This window comes from Zeus faber, assembly GCF_960531495.2.
Source record: "Zeus faber genome assembly, chromosome: 14".
Taxonomy (NCBI): domain Eukaryota; kingdom Metazoa; phylum Chordata; class Actinopteri; order Zeiformes; family Zeidae; genus Zeus; species Zeus faber.
Window position 1 is genome coordinate 15,686,348 of NC_137200.1, and position 17,593 is coordinate 15,703,940.

The 17,593-nt window shown below is 47.7% G+C and overlaps 1 protein-coding gene across 1 annotated transcript in view; it reads right to left on the minus strand.

Annotated features, from left to right (window-relative positions):
• The window catches only part of robo3 (roundabout, axon guidance receptor, homolog 3), a gene marked incomplete at its 5' end in the record, with an annotated part of 152,871 nt that overhangs the window by 45,310 nt on the left and 89,968 nt on the right, over nucleotides 1-17,593 (minus strand). The window contains 3 exons of the mRNA XM_080014377.1: nucleotides 870-1,008; nucleotides 2,640-2,760; nucleotides 4,775-4,932. Coding sequence (XP_079870503.1) covers nucleotides 870-1,008; nucleotides 2,640-2,760; nucleotides 4,775-4,932 — 418 coding nt within the window. The remainder of the gene's footprint in view (nucleotides 1-869; nucleotides 1,009-2,639; nucleotides 2,761-4,774; nucleotides 4,933-17,593) is intronic.

Below are 17,593 nucleotides of genomic sequence, written 5' to 3' on the forward strand. Positions count from 1 at the left end.
AGCTTATTATTACCTAATATTACTTTATTACCTTTTACTTACTTTATCTTACTTGTTGAGCTGTCCATTACTTATTTTTGTTTGTATTTTGTGAATAAAGTGTTTCATCTTCTCACATTGTGTCTCATGTTCCCCCCCTGAGCCGCCACGCCTCAATTTCACCTGTGGAGGATCAATAAAGCACCGCGCCGCACTGTGCCGGCATTCGTGTTTTTTAATCCCGTGTTCAAACAAGGGTGCTCTTGCAAACAACGGCTTACCAATTAATTAATTACCAATTATGACAATATCAAGGTAGAATTGTCATGATTTTGTTTACATTTTTCAAAGAATAGGGACAATAAATACATAAATATATCCAAAAATATAGGAATAAAAAAAACGAAAACTGTTAAGCTATCATCAGGAAAATGTGCGTGCTGACTAGTGAAATGGCTAAAACTCAGCTGGACGCCGGCTCAGTGCCTTGCTTATAGAACGGAGGAATTGGCCTTCCTACACCCACACGTACAGACCCTCGCACATGCTGCTGCCTTTCAGGGAATTCTGTCGTGGAGTGGCCGTTAAAGCAACAAGGGGCGCTTGTTCCCTGGACGTGAGGGTCGGAAATTGTGCCAAAGCCATTGTATACCTTCGAATAAGTTGTATATTGTTTTGTAATTTTGTCTCATATAAGTATGTACCAGAGCCTAACGACAGCTTCATGGATGATTTACATTTTGAAAACATAGACACATGAAACATCCGCGAGACTCATATTATGTGGTTCATTTGCTTTGAGTGATACTGGTCCGCCTGAACAATGTCTTTTCATCTGTGCGTGCGTGCGTGCGTGCGTGTGTGTGTGTGGGTGTGTGGTGCTGGCGTACCTCCCGCGGGGCAGCTCCCCCTCTTCTCTCCGCCAGCGGACAGTGGGAGTCGGGTCTCCGTGGACCTCGCAGAAGAAGTCCACGGTGTCGTCCGCCAGCACCACCTGGTTCACCGGCTGCTTGGTGAACGCGGGCCGCTCTGAAAATAACGCGAGAAGAAGCAGAAGAAATGGCTGGATTAGCCCCCACCTTTACATCGACTACACCTATTCTTAATGATAGTTTGCTGCATCACGTCGAAACGGGGACGGAATGTGGAAAGGCCACCTGGTGGAACAGCTGGCAGGGGAGAGATGGAAAAGAGGCGGATGACAGAGGAGAGATGAAAGACAGGGAGGAGCGACGGGGCGGGTAGGTAAAGGAGATTCCAAGGCCGGCCGGCCAACGTGTTCCCGGAGCACCACTGTCAGCCTGAATTTCCAATAAGCAAACATATTGATACTATTGAAAAGGGGTGTTATTATATACCACCACTTAAGAACGGTTTCATTCCCTGCGCTACGAGAAGGCTAAACTCCAACAAGCATTGAATGACCCCTTACGTGCAATCTGATCTTTTCAGGCCAAACCTACTGGATCACATACAATAATTACATATATTCTAATGTAACTATTACATTCATACTAGTACAAAGATTACATGTATTCTAGTGTAATAATTAAATGTATTCTAGTGCAATAATTAAATGTATTCTAGTGCAATAATTAAATGTATTCTAGTGCAACAAGTACACCTATTTTATTGCACAATTATATTGTATTTATTTATTCTACTTACTATTTATTCTACTAATATTTTAAAACATACTACTCCTATTTTTGCGTGGTTGGCTGTGGTTGTTTGTTTGTTGAGGTTGTTTTGTTTTGACACTGATCAGGGGTAGTGTTCCTAATTGTGTTGAATTCCATACAATGACAATAAATGCGTTCTTCTACCTATCTAAATACCCTGACCCAAAAGTGAACGTGAAAGTACCCCACTGACATTTCTACTCAAGTTAAAGTTTAAAAGTACGTGCTCTTTAAAGTACTTAAAGTATCAAAAGTAAAAGCACTTGTCATATCCAGTATACCCGGGATATAACCGATTCTATAATACTTCATAGACCTTTTGTCTACAGATGATGCCCAATGCGTATCATAATAAAAACAATTTACAACAACAAAAAAACAAACGAAAAAAAACAACAATATATTTTCTTTTCTTTGGTTTTAATTCTCTTCTATTGTGTTTCTTGTATGTTACATGACCGATATAGTTCTTTTTAAATAAAGATTTACTTACAGAAATGTGGCTTGTAGAACTGTAGTGGAGTGAAAAGTATCGATATTTGTTTTGAAATGTAGTGTAAAAGTCAAAAACTCTCCAAAACGGAATATACTTAAGCAAGTACATATACTTGAAAAATGTACTTAAGTACAGTAAAAAAGTATTTGTACTTAGTTACAATCCAGTTGCTATACTGGCTTTGAATAGAAAAAAGACTGATGTACAATTTGAAATGTTTACTTTCTCAGGTATGATCATTGAAATGGTCTCACCGGTGGTCGACTCTTCTTGAATATATTGGGGTTATTAGTGGGAAACGTATTATTTTCCAGCCCTACACAGATTTAAACGTTCCAACCTGTTTGTTTCACTCACTAAAATTCTCATGGGGCTACTGTTGGAGACAATGGAGACATTGCTGTAAACAACAGATTGCAGTTACCCACTCCCGAAAAAACACCCCGTTGCAAATGTTTTGGGTTTTCTCAGACGCCACTCACCGAACACCACGAGCTCGGCCGGGTCGCTGTCCTTCTCTCCCACCATGTTGGTGCCGACACACACATACATGCCAGCGTCACTCTTCCTGGTGTTGGAAATCATCAACTTCCCTCCGCGAATCTATGGATGGAAGAGAAAAAACAAGGCAGAGAGGATAAGGCCAACGGGGATAAGACGGACAGACAGACAGACATAGAAACAGACAGATAGACAGATAGATAGACAGACAGATAGATAGATAGATAGATAGATAGATAGATAGATAGATAGATAGATAGATAGATAGATAGATAGATAGATAGATAGATAGATAGATAGATAGATAGATAGATAGATAGATAGATAGATAGATAGATAGATAGATAGATAGATAGATAGATAGATAGATAGATAGATAGATAGATAGATAGATAGATAGATAGATAGACAGACAGACAGACAGACAGACAGACAGACAGACAGATAGACAGACAGACAGACAGACAGACAGACAGATAGATAGATAGATAGACAGACAGACAGACAGACAGACAGATAGATAGATAGATAGATAGATAGATAGATAGATAGATAGACAGACAGATAGATAGATAGATAGATAGATAGATAGATAGATAGATAGATAGATAGATAGATAGACAGATAGATAGATAGATAGGCAAACAGACAGATACGCAGACAGATAAACAGACGGATAGACATATTTTCTTTATTCATCCACAGAGTGAAATTGCAATGGCAAAGCAGCTCACATCAAAAATAGGCCAAAATAATAAGGCAACAGAATAAAACTAGGGGGAAAAAAAATACACAATAAAAATGTGAAAATATAAAATTACCTGTTAAGAAAAATAAAAATATTGCAATATAGAAGAAGCCGGTTGATAAAAACAACAAAAAATAAATACAGTGGTACCTCGACTTACGACTGTAATTCGTTCTATAAGAACGGTCGTATGTTAAAACAGTCGTATGTCGAAGCAATTTCCCCCATATGAATGATGAAATCATGAAGGGTGAAAATAAACAAACTACACAGCACAAACACAGTAAATATGAAAAAAAATATCGATAAGCCCCGAACTACGTGCACACACCATGTAGGTCGCCCGCTGACTGACTGCTGACTGACTGCTGACTGACTGCTGGCTGACTGCTGACTGACTGCTGACTGACTGCTGACTGACTGCTGACTGGCCGCCGACACGCCAACTGCAAATTTCCACGCTCGTATCTTGAAGCAGTCGGTCGCAAGTCGATACAAATTTTCGCGACTATCGCCACTCGTATCTTGGATTAGTCGTAAGTAGATGCAGTCAGAAGTCGAGGTACCACTGTATAACCGAAAAAGTAACGAAAAAAAAATCCTGCAGAAAATGGCCTAAAAATTACCTAGAAAAGCTGCCGTGCACAATAAACCTAACAAGTTAACAATAAAACAAACCAGAAAAATAAACTTAAAGATAAACAATGAACAGTCAAGATTTGCTTATGAACAAAAACCGAATGATAACCATTAAACATAAACATATACATGGCAAAATAAAGAAATAAATACATCTAAAATGTAAACAGTAAACTAGAGGGAAATGGCCAAAGGTAGAAGTTAACGAGAGGAGCCTGACAAGGATTCTCACCCTGCGACTGGCTCTGAATCATCGCTTTGCGATACGTGGCTTTGTATTTTTGTGGGAGTTTTTTTTTTATCTGTCAATCACTTTGAGGATCTAATCCAGGTCTGCTCTAGCATGCAAAGTGAACATTACGAGGATTCAATCAAATGCTGATCAATGCAGCTCTATCACAACATCACTTCTCCATTATCCACAATGATGGAAACGCATCGATTCCTGATCAGGAGGCCTCTGCTTGTCAATGGTGGAGAGTAAATCGCCGTTCCATCAATGGCAATACTAACTATTGATTGGACGCCGGATGAGCACAAAATATGGTATATATGGTAAACCATGATGGAGGGGAAAAATAGCAAAATACAAAAAAATAAATAAATACCCTGTGAACCGCAGAATTGGTCACCAATGCCTTCCGGCAATGGTTGACAGAATGGCAAAACATATTTTTACAGACAAACACGCTTGGGATGGGCCGCCCAGGATCCCCGCCGCCCACGTACTGTGATTCTCTCATCGCGGTCGTTCACACGGATATTGTTTCTCTTCCAGGAGATGGTGGGCTCCGGGTGACCTCTGGGGGGGATACATTCCATGACCGCCGGCTCGCCTGCCGCCACCACCACATCGCTCGGCGTCTGACGGAAGTCGTCTCTTAGAACTGGCGGAGAGGGAGAGAGAGAGAGAGACAGAGATATTGGGGTTAGAATGACACAACCCTGCGGAGACCGATCGCTCCACGACGATCCTCCAAGGTCTCTTACCTTCGGGATCCAAGTTTTAGGTTTCCTTAGGTGTCGTACATTGTTTCTCTCGCTATTATTTATTTTGAGCCCCTCTGGCATGAACAGATGAAACAGGAAACACAGCATGAATGCAGAATAGGCCCAATTTAAAAACTGTCTCACTGTGTGATTTAATTGAGTGTCACAAAGCCGCATAGAACAGTGCTAATGACATGGCTCTTACTTCAGCATAGTGCATTTGTGCGCGCGCGCGTGTGTCTGTGTGCGTGTGCGTGTGTGTGCATCTGTGTGTGTGTGTGTGTGTGTGTGTGTGTGTCTCTGAGTCCCAGCGGTCTTCATTGACTCTGCGTCTACTGTGGCATCAGAGCTCATCAATAATGAAGGCTCTCCTATCTGACACACAAAATAGATGAATAATTCAACCTGGCCCACACACCGTCCCCTGGCGCACGCACGCACACGCACGCACACACACACAAACGCACGCACACACACACACAAACACACACACACACACACACACACGCATAAATTCACTTGGAGCTGTGATGAAGTAAACGCATGGTCGTTCAAACGAAGAGTTCAGACAAACTAGTTCCCTCCGTCGGGGACGGCCATTTTGAGTTTCGACTCTCGTAAATAACTCTCTCACTTTGTGTCAACGTATTCATAATGCATGAGGGATTTGCCTTTGGTCAGCCCCCCGCCCCCCTTACCCAATTCATCTTCTGTAGCCGCCAGCCTCTGGTGGACACCTGAGGGCAGGTTCTTTTTTGTCTGGTGTTTAAAATTCCCCGAGCTTTGTGCAGTCTCACGTTACAGGTGTGCCGTCGGCTTTTTTGGAGTTCAAAAAAAAAAGAAAAAAAACAACAAAAAAAAAAAAAGATGATGTCTGGATGTACAGCGGACTTACCCGGTGATCCGGAAGCCCCCCTCCGGCCTGCAGGCTCCAAGTCTGGCCAAAGCCACTTCAGGGATTACCCAAAGAGGCACCAGCTACCTGAACCAGACATGAAGTGCCTCCACCTCCGGGGCGTACTCGCCGCTCGGCTCGAATGACCTCGCGACACCCCGAGCCACTCTGCGCAGAGAATGGATTCTCCCGTAATTCCTGATGCTCTTTTCAAAAAACCATACTTGTGGGCTATCAACTTTCCAGCCCCGAACACCCTCACAATGTTCTCTCTGAAGTTGTGAGTGAATTTGAGATGCGGACATCAAGGAGGTCGGTGGGTTATTCAACGATTCCAGAGGGGAAGCCGGGTGGATGGATGACCGGCAGACATGACGGGTTTTTTATTGACACTGTCAAGATGTGGTGTCAATACATTCTGACGTCATCCTTCTTGCCCTCGCACAAACTCAAGTCATGTCAGTGTTGAATGCGCTTTGAACGCCCGTTTGCATTGCGGCTCGGCCGCCGATCGGTTCGGGAAAGTCAAACACCGTTTGTTTTGCTCCACCGAGCTCCTGCCGCCCGTTGTGTCGGGACGGTGTTTGCTCCTCGTTCCAATGCACAGATTAGTATTTTGGCGAATAATGGACCCTTTAAAATGCAGTTGCACTTGCTTAGTCACAAGACAGATGAGAAGAGAAGAGAGGGAGAATGTTACGGAGAATGAACCCGGGATGTGACATGATAATAAATGACTCTGTTGGAGATTTGCCTGCGGGGAGCTCTTTTGGCTTCCAAGTTTTTTTTCTTTTTTTTTTTTTTTTTAGCAAGTTTTATTTTTTGCCATGGGCTGGATTCCCATCGAGATCCATCAGTAAAACAGATGATCAGCGCGCGCTTCGATGTTTGTCAGTGGATGTCTCCTTTAGGCGTCTCGGACGCGCGTCGAGTTTGACAGATTCTGTCGGTTCACCGTGCGTCAAGAATCCTGAAAGCATCGCCTCGCCCCCGCGTCGCTCCACCAAAGTAAAACAGCACGGACAGTTTCTGATCGTCCCTCCATTTTGCCGGTGTCAGCAGGTTCGTTTAGGTTTTACAGATGTCGACCGCGAAGACGCTGGGGCACGGTCGGCACGTCGGACTGTTTGCGTGTCGATGGAGCCATTCGCACGCGGACACACCTGGAGCCAGCTGGGTTAACGACACACACAAACAACGCCACTCGCAAATTCGTTTTCACAATTTGGACGCGGCTGAATACCGTAGCTAGAAGGGGCGTCGCCATTCTGATTCGAAATGGAAAATCGATCGACGTGAGCGCTCGATTTCAAACTCCAAAATCACAAGCACGTTTTCGCGATTTTCCCAAGTATTTGTGTGGGTAACTGTGGCGTGGGTATGGTGGTTTTACCTGCTGCTTGTTTGACAAATCAACGAGCAACAGGTATACAGCCACACTGATCCTGGTTCCCCAGTTACCTAGACCCAGGACAGTTGTGGCTGCTCAAACCACCCCATCCCCACACCCCAGTAATATTATCCGACATTTTGAGTTTGAATCCGGGACGGTGAAAATCATGCCGCTGTTGCTGCTGCAGGACTAAGACACTGTCCTTCTGTCTGGGAAGCACCCCCCCTCCCATGGCTCTGATTGGCCGACGTCACCGCGGGCCCGGCTCGGGGTTGGACAGGCAGCGGGTAATGCAATTGGTGACGTCACAGGTGGGTTCATCATTGCGGCGCTGCCGGAAGCGCGGCGGACTCGCAGCGCTGTCTGGGGGAGTCAGATTTCACTTGTGACGGGACGAGAGTCGGGAGAGAAAGGAGGCTCTCGACCTCAGGCTCACACAAGATGACGGCGGAGGATTTGGTGTCAAAGCCAAAGGTGAAAGCGTAAAGTGGCTGGTGTTACCGGTAACACCGGCGGCGTCGTGAGGTTGTTCATTGGTGGGAGAAATTCCTCACCCCGCCATCCCTCGTTCTCAATGACAGCGGGGCATTGTGACAGCTCAAAGAGCAGCCCTCTCTCCAGAACTCATCTTCCTAAAGAATCATTATGTACATGTACATAATACATGTTGTCAGGGCATAAAATAAATGTGTAAATTGTGTAAAAAAAGGAGTGAGCTTTCTTATGGCTCGGAGTGTGTGTGTGTGTGTGTGTGTGTGTGTGTGTGTGTGTGTGTGTGTGTGTGTGTGTGTGTGTGTGTGTGTCCCCGCCCGCCCGCCCATGTCTGCAGGTGCAGATAGCTGAATCATGCCCCTTATGTGCCTGTACTGCGAGACAGCAGGGGAGGTCAATGCCTCATCTGATTAATGACACACCTCCGCTAATGATGGAACAGACAGGCCAACAAACCCTCAGGACATTACCATTACAATCATCCCTGCTCGGCTCTCCGTATATTCATCCGTCCATCAGCGTTATATTCATCCACCCATCTGTGCATCTTTCCGCTCATAACTCCGCACCCATATATCAAATTCGTCATCTCATTCACTCATTCAGCTCAGATCCGCTGCTCAAATTGGAATTTTCAATTCCCTTTCATAATATTAACCCACTCGCATTCAGGGTTGTTAAGACCTTCTCTTTTGTCCTTAATACCTGTTTTTTTTTTTTCTACGCTGGAGGTATCTCCGCCCATCTCACTGTATCTCCGTCGAAGAGGCAATGTCGGGCCGCATGCGGTAAAAGGCCATTTCTCCAGCTGTCAAGATAGCGTGGCGTCCTCTTGAGGCGAGGCTGGCATGTGAGGGCGTGTGCTTGAGGTGATAAATCAGCCTGTTTTGTTTAGAATCAAGGTCACGCGAGGCGCGCACGCTGATGCAAAGCAGCCAACGGGATATTTTTCACTCCCTCAACAGGGCCGGAAAAACCGCCTGTCGCCCTGATAACATGCAGCCCAGCTTTGTTAGGCTGCTCGATTCATTGTGACGCTCCCGCTTTGGTTATCTGCGCGTCCCGGTGGTCACGGCTGCGGCCACTCTCATGCTCGTGGAAAGGCGTTACCCGCGGACCATTTGGGATGCTCCGAAAACCAGCCCGGCAGCCGCCCCCCCCCCGACGAAAATCAGCCCGACCGCATCCGTTGTGCTTATTTGAACCTCCGACAAACACTTCCCCAACCACGTTCAACGCCACAATAGTCACCCCCCTCCCCCCTCGACTAAATGAGCGACAAACCTGTCGAGTCACGCCGCGAGAGGGAGACGGCTCCAGCCGCTGCTCCAAATTACCATTTCACGGGGTTAAGGGAAGGCTGCGATGACCTGTCACACACCGCTCTCGGGAGCGTGGCTCCGGGGGCCCTTGATCTTTCACTTTCAGGACCCCCGACTGGCTAGATTTAAGCGGAAGAGGGTCGGCAGAACTTTATTAGGGCCTGGCAATTACCCATGCGGCCCCTGGGGGCCCATATTAAGCGGGTGCACTTTGACCCTCCTCCACCCCCTTAAAAACCCCTTTCAACAAAGCCACAGTAATCCTGACCACTGGGCCTAAACTGTGCACTTTAATCAGAGTCGGCGCACGTACACAGTTTCAAACACACAGAGGCGCGCGCACACACACACACACACACAGACACTAACAGATAAAAACATGCGCTGCTGGACATGTGTGACTACGCATAAATAAAGACATACACGCGCACCATTTATCAAAAATTGGGGCAAACCTCGGGCCGTCTATGAACACATTCAGCTGCGCACACTCTTTCCTTTACAGGGTTTTTACAAGACCCTGGGCGTTTATACCGCATGGGTATTTTTAGTAGCAACGTCCACGGAGCGAGTAGTACATCTAGCCTTTGTGACAGACAGCGAGTGTTGTGCCCAGTCAACTCGTCACAAACAAGAAGACCATCTGAGAGGCTTTCAAACTTGAAAAGCCTCTTGAAGTCACTGTCACTGGGCGGCATTTTCAAGCAACTCCTGTTTTCTCCTCTGCACGACGACACAACGTGCTTCGTGCACAGGGGAAGACATGACAGCCCACTGAGGGGTGTCATTCACCGGCGTTCCACCAGGCCACAAGCTGTGAAATGCCAACAAATTCATTATTGTTGTGAATTTCTATGGATTCAATACAAATTCTGCGATGTGTGGTATTTAGGCCCAAATGTATATCAGGGCATCATTTTACCTTTTGATTTGAATTGAAACCCCCCCCTTGGGGGCTTGTCTGCCTCACTTTTAATTAAATGGCTTTATCTCCCTGGTTAGATGTTCCAAGGACCTCATATGCGCTCATGTGTGTGTGTGTGTCTGTCTGTCTGTGTGTATATGTGTGAGCGCATCCCCCAAAGAATAAATATTCAGATGGCAAAGAGAAAATGACAGATAGCCCCCAAGCTGGCTGGGAAAGCTGGGGGGTGGGGGTCGCAGAACGGAGAGGCGGAGGCTCCCGCTCCGTTGTGGGGGATTGAGCTGGTCATCCGTCAATCCTTCAGCTTAGATCTCACCGTGACATGAGGCAATCTGCTTTCTGGACACAGGCACAAACACACATAGACGCGCGCGCGCACACACACACATACACACACAAACACATACTTATATGCACTGATGTTTCTGCCCAAGTACATGTACCCTTCTTATCTCTTTATCAAGCTTGGTTGCACAAACACACACAGACACACGGACATGCTCTCCTCTTCGGAGTGTGTTCCCAAAGGCAATATCTCTCCTGGGCCGCGGGGCCAAATTGGGGCCCAACGGGGTCCCTCCCGTGCAGCCACCTTTCATCTGCCTCTCATTATCCGGAGTGGACCCCCTCCGATCCCTATCAACCATTACACCGCGATAAAACCACCAGCACAGGATATTGGTGTGTGTGTGTATATATCTGTGTGTGTGGCTGTGTGGGTGTGGGGGCTCACAGTTGGAAACAGATGTCCAGCTCACTTCTAACCCCCCCCCCCCCCCCCCGCCCCCAACACCCCCACTCTCCCCATACAAACACACACACTCCAAACCCACCCAAAAACAAATAGACACACACATTGCACGCACACAGAGTCAGATACATAGGTGGCAGCTGTAGCAGCAAGACTGCAAACACTGTCTGCATCCGATATTAACAGCCTGGTCCAATAAGCACGGTGGCCAGAGATTGTAAGCCCCCCCGCAGAGCACACGCTGACACACACACACACACACACACACACACACACACACACACACACACACACACACACACACACACACACACACACACACACACACACACACACACACACGCTGACACACAGACACACACACACACACACACACACACCAAGATAATCAATATACACAGGAAAACACACACACAAACACACCCCAAGATAATCAAGATACTCAGGAAAACACACACACACACACACACAAACAAACACACAAACACACAAACACACACACACACACACACACACACACACACACACACACACACACACACACACACACACACACACACACACACACACACACATTCTTCCATCTAGCCTCTCTGAGACCTCATCTGATAAGTTGTTCATCCAAACACGTCGGGGTTCCAGGGTTACGTTTTTTCCTTTTGAGTCGCTTTACGGCCTAAATGAAATGTTTTGACACGTTCAGTTGGTTCGCTCCCACCGTGGCGGCAGCAAAATGGGGGGCGACGCGGCCCAATGAGCAAAATATGCGGAATGGATTTTGAATATGCCTTCCCGTTCTGAGCTCCGGTACTGCCACCCCACCTTTACACACACACACACACACACACGCACGCACGCACACACACACACACACACACACACACACACACACACACACCTTATCAATTTTTCCCCGGAAAACCTCTCTCCTCCGACCCTCAGCATTAATTGTCTAATGGTGAACACATTGCGGGGATTGCGTCACCACCGGCTCGGGGGCCGCTGTCTCACCAGCTTAAGGCTGTCATCTGACTCCATTTACCGTCTGCCCCCCCCAGACAGACAGACAGACAGACAGACAGACAGACAGACAGACAGACAGACGGACACACACACACACACACACACACACACACACACACACACACACACACACACACACACACACACACACACACACAGCAAATGCCGCCTCCTTGTTCCAGAAGTGCAGGATTTATTATTTACACAAAAGCATCCTGTTTTTAAGTCCCATAGCAACAGAAAGCAAAGGGGAGACATGCGTCCCGACAGTGGAGACGCACGGTTTCTTTTGGAACAGTACAGAATAAGGACTTGGACAGTCCCTTAACTCAGTTGTGTTTAAAAATGTCTTTCCTACATAAAAGGAAACAAACGGAAATAAAGAGATGGAAAATAAAAAGACAGACACGGGAGCCGGGTGCACCGCTGTCTGGAGGAGAAAAAAAACAAAAAACTGTTCTTCAATTCTCTGAGTTAGGTTTATGTTTTTCATTTTCGTATAAAAATAAGAAACTAAGGAAACAAAATAAATCGTAATCTTTCTCTATGAGATCATATTATATATTACTATATCATTATCCCAAGATTTGCATATTGAGCGGCAGGTATGTGCGGGGAGGTGGGTGCCTGAGCGCCTGCCCCATGGACCCCACGGTGCCCTTCTTATCGGGTGTGCTTTTTAAATGTATTTTAAATAAAATGGGTGTCGAGGTAGCGGGATCGTCTGGCCAAGATATATTCATGAGGAACTCCTCATGAACCTCGAACCTCGGCACACTTGCTGTTCCGCTCCGTTTGCCCGTGCCTTTATTTTGAGCAAAAGGGGCTGTAGAGGGGAAGTGAGACCCCATCACCAGCGGTTACTGGACAGCTCTGAGCGGAGAGGGGGAGGCCCTCCGCCCCCTCTCTCCGTCCCACACCCCCCCCTCCCTCTTCCTGCTCCAGTTTCAGAACCAGGTAAACTGCACCTACACCCTCTCAATTCTCCGAAAAAAAACCCATGTCTGTCATAAATGTCAATGCCGATACACGATTTAATCGTAAATCGGCCCAAGCCTAACACACACGCACGCGCACACGCGCACGCACGCACGCACGCACACACCCCCTCCAGGCCACCCCACCTTTATCCAGACCTAATAGAGGCTGATGGCTAGTGAGCAGCTGCTTCCACCAACCTGTAAAATGAGTTCCCTTCCTGGCACTGGAATGAAAATAAAATAAAATATGAAAAAAAATAGAGAAAAAAAATAAAAAAAAGCAGCCGAAGTTCTCTTCACGTATGGTGATTTCTGTCGATGAATCAAGCCAAATGCAGTTCAGCACGTTGAGCTGCACAGTTGGCATAAGTTATTCAATTAAAACACAAGTGTTTCAGACCTCGTACTGTGAAAAGCTTGGGGTCATTTCTTCTCGTCACAATTCATTTAGACTGGGGTGAGGTCGCTACGTCAAGGAGTATAGAGGACAAATTGGTTTACAGTCCGGCCCATTAACACAGCTAGGTGCTCGATCTGACTTTTCAGCCTGAGTATACCGTCTGTGGCAGGGTGAAACGGACGGGGAATCTTTTCTTTCCGTCCAATCAAGGAGGAGACGCGCATATCCGCAAAGTGTGAAGCGGAGACGAGGCGTGCAGTCCTTCTTATACCAGCAGCGCGGCCCCTGACAAATTGAACCTTTAGGTGGACGATAACGATTTCACAGAAGGAGAAAAAAGCCCTCAATAGTGTCAGCTGCTATCTCTGCAACCCCCCCCCCCCCCCGCCCCCCAGCCCCGCAGCACCACTTTCATTTCTCAGCTCAACTTTGAGAGAAAGAAAAGCAAATGATTAGCTATAAGGAACACCAAGAACAACCGCCGGAGCCTTCAACGTCGCAGCCCGGCGCCGTCGATAACCTTTACCCGGGCCGAGCCGGGGAGGCGGAGGAGGAGACGCGATAGGTTATCTGCCGAGGTGCGAAACGCCCGGTCCTCCTCGGCGCTGTCACACCTCTGTGTGCTGTGAAAAAACGAGGGAACCTCCCACGCACAATCACACACACAAACACACACACACACACACACACACACACACACACACACACACACACACACACACACACACACGGTTGTGTGTGTGGCCCGGTTCCGCCGCTCTCCCTTGCGAAGGGCTTTGCAGTCCCCGTCACAAGAGACCAAGGCTGGCCTTTCGCAGCGAGCGTTTGATCTGAAGAAATCACCTTCGGCCAAGCAGATGACCCAAGCGCGTGCCGCATCGGCACAATCTACAGTCAGAGATGAGATGAGCTCAGCTGGCAAAGTCCTTGTAGAAATGTCTCTGGTCCTCCAGGGGAGCGGCGAGTGGAGAAATAACAATAAAAAAAAAGGGTTCTTGTCGGGGAAGATCTTTTTCGTCGCCAACGCACCGAGCTGATAAATCAAGCTCCTTCCGAAATCCGGTCGGTGGAACCGCGGAAACATCTTTCCCTCCGATCAAACCCAACAGTGCACGCCTTAGTTGGTGTTTTCCTGCTGCTCCTCCATTTCTGCTCAAACTGATGCAGGCCAGACGCGCTGAGAGGAACCACGGAGGACCGACCCCAGACCGAGCGCCGCGCGCACAAGGTCTGGCTCTCGCGAGGCTGGCGTTATCACAAAGGGTTATCACTAAGGTTTACTTAGTTGACAAGCGCGAAGAAGCAGCTTTATCGTAAGGCAGCTAGCATCTTAAGTAACCTAACATTGTCAACGTGTCCAAATCACAAAGACAAACAGAGAAAATCTGACGACAAACGTCGCTTTAAAAATCCCAGATCGCCTTTGAAAATCTCAGTTTTTTGTGGACGAAAACACCGTCTTGGTGTGGACGGGAGGCCGAAATGGAAAAAAAGAGGTGTTTTTAAATGTATCCGCATTACCTGTAGTGATATGATGATATGATTTGCGTCTGTATGATTTGGATTTGTTTTCTTGCTGCTCGTCGCTCTGCACCGTGCAGACCCTGCATATGTGCTGAATGGATTCCTTGTAAAGAAAGAAACAGATTCTATTCCTGATTCTAGTTTGCGGAGGATGAAGATTATTGGGCCAAACCGTATTTCAAATCAGGGTTGGCTTTTGGTCCCTAATCCCCCCCCCCCCCCCACCCACACCCCACCTCCCACCCACGTACCCCCCAGCGAGCAGAGGCTGCAGCAAAAACTTGCTCCAAGATAAGTATTTATGGACGCCTGGACGGACACGATGACACAAATATCCAAAGGTGTGAATGGCCCCGGTCCCCTGGCTTTGGCAGAGCTCACCGCTGGCCGACTCGGTTTCAATACGGTCCCCGGGGGGCCAAACCCCCCGTGCAAGCCACGAGGTTTATCCTCCACAAACCTCCCGTGGCAAGTTATGTGTGTGAGTGCGTGCGTGCGTGCGTGCGTGCGTGCGTGCGTATTCTGTACTAGTTACACATGCAGCGCAGCACTCGTTTTCCAATTGAGGATGAAGTACGCTCAACAAAGTTCAACCCACCTGAGCTCAGTAATTCTCTCTCTGTTTCGATGAGGTAATTATCTTCGATCCTTCTGCCGGTTAATTTAAGAGACTGATTATATTAAGACAATAACATTGCGCGCTACTTTCCAAATCACTCAATTGTTGTAGGAAAAACACAACTTCAGGTTATATCTTTGACAATCATTGCATGACACTTCCATAATCCTTGCACACCTTGCATCTCAACATGTCCCTTCCTCGTAAACGACAGAGAAGGACGCGTCTCTTCCGCCCGCCAGTTGTTAAATATTCATGCTGTTTGACGGTGCCTAATGTAGCTCTAGTGGCTCTTCACTCCTCATACAGTTGCATAAATTAGACTACCAGGTGGAACCGTTCACAGCGACAGGAGCCTGGATATGGGCTACAGGCGACTACAGGCTGCAGAGACATTTTTTGTCTTGGTGTGGAGCTCAGACATTTGGCTGAGAGATGACGAAAATAGGCTCAAACAACAACAAACACCTCCAGCTGAGCAGGCTGCACCGACGCAGATACCCACAATGTACACTCCAGCCGACAGTCATTTAAATCCTCTCCCGTGTCCTCTCTGTACTCTCTGTGTATTATAGCGCTGTGCGGCTATTCCCCCCCCTTACAGTCAGGGATACAGAGGAGTGTGCCAGGCTGAATCGGGGGGAGAAAAAAAAAAGACTGGCGCGGAGAAGTGGGTGTGTACGTGTGACACAGGCGTCTGCGTGCGTGGTGGGAGGCGCACACGTCAACCTCGCTATGGAGAACCTCCACATCCCACCGAAGCCACCCGCCACAACCCACTGCCGGACCTCAGCTCCAACAACAATGGACAGACAGGGGCGGGTCGAAGCTCCTGTGTGTGTGGTCAGCTAATAAAGCCATTGTCTGCCCCCTGAAAAGAGGATTATTTTAATCTAGTAATGGCCGACGTGGGGCGGCCTATGCGCAGCGGGTCACTCAGAGCCCCATCGTAAGAGCCCCCCTTTGCTTTTGGCCACAGTTGACCCCAATGGGCCCTAATCGTTGTACTGTAGTCCTCCCATCTGGGAGACCCGAAAAATACCCTCTTTAACTCATCTGAGCGGGGGTGACGGACCGGGCCATAAAAGACAACACTCTTGTTCACACAACCCATCGCCTTGCCAACCAGCCTTTAATGAGCACTGTAGTTGAAGGGTGGTAATGAGCCCCTCTTCAGTATTCCGCTCCAACAATGAGCAATTTTAAGTCTGACTTTTAACGAGGTGATTTATATTGCAGTCATTTAGCGAGATGGTGAGATTGCAGCCAGGGGGGCATCCAGGGGTCATGGGCACACACGCACGCACGCATGCGCACACACACACACACACACACACACACACACACACACACACACACACACACACACACACACACACACGCACACACACACAGACACACACAGACACACACACACCCACACACAAATGAGCGTCACGATAGACAGGCCATAGGTCTAGACTGCCGAGGGCAGAAGAGAAGATGCCGGAGCAACTCATTTACTTCAATCCATACACGCAAAAGAGAAAACCACATTAGAGGATTTGGGGTTTGGCCACATGAGCCTCCATATGTGAGCGATATTCCAGACGCGCGGGAAGAAATGCTCCAAATAATTACTTAGACGGACAAGATCTACCCCTGCAAAATGGGGGCGTGTTATGAAGATAGAAGTATTACAGAAGAATATACTGGGAGAGAGTTTGAAGTTGCCTGTGTGAGTGAGTGTGTGTGTGTGTGTGTGTGTGTGTGTGTGTGCCTGCCACCTGTTTGTTTTTCTCTTTTCTAAGCTGTCTCTTCTCTTGTGTACCCTGCCACTTTCCCTAGCTGTGAGGTCAGTGACTCTGACACGATCCTCTTGTACTATGTCCCTGAGAGGTGAGGAAGAGTCGCCCCCTCTGTCATCTGTGTCTCCGTCCGGACACGAGCCCTGTCGGCCTGCGTCAGCCAGACACCCGAGGGCTGTCTCCGTGGGCTACACTGGACGTTCGGCCTGTTGCCTGCTCCATGTATGAAAGTCGTCCACACAGCAGGAAGCAGATGGCTGTCATGGCGCATTTCTACAGCCTCGCGCCCCAAACGCAGTTTGTACCACCCCAACCACCATCGCCATCAGCGTCAGTAATAGGAGAAATGGTTTGGGAGGGGGGCGGGGGGCGGCCAGTGTCAAGCAACAGTTTTCCAATTTTCCGTCCTGTCAACAAACTCCAAAAAAACAAACAGATGGATACTCA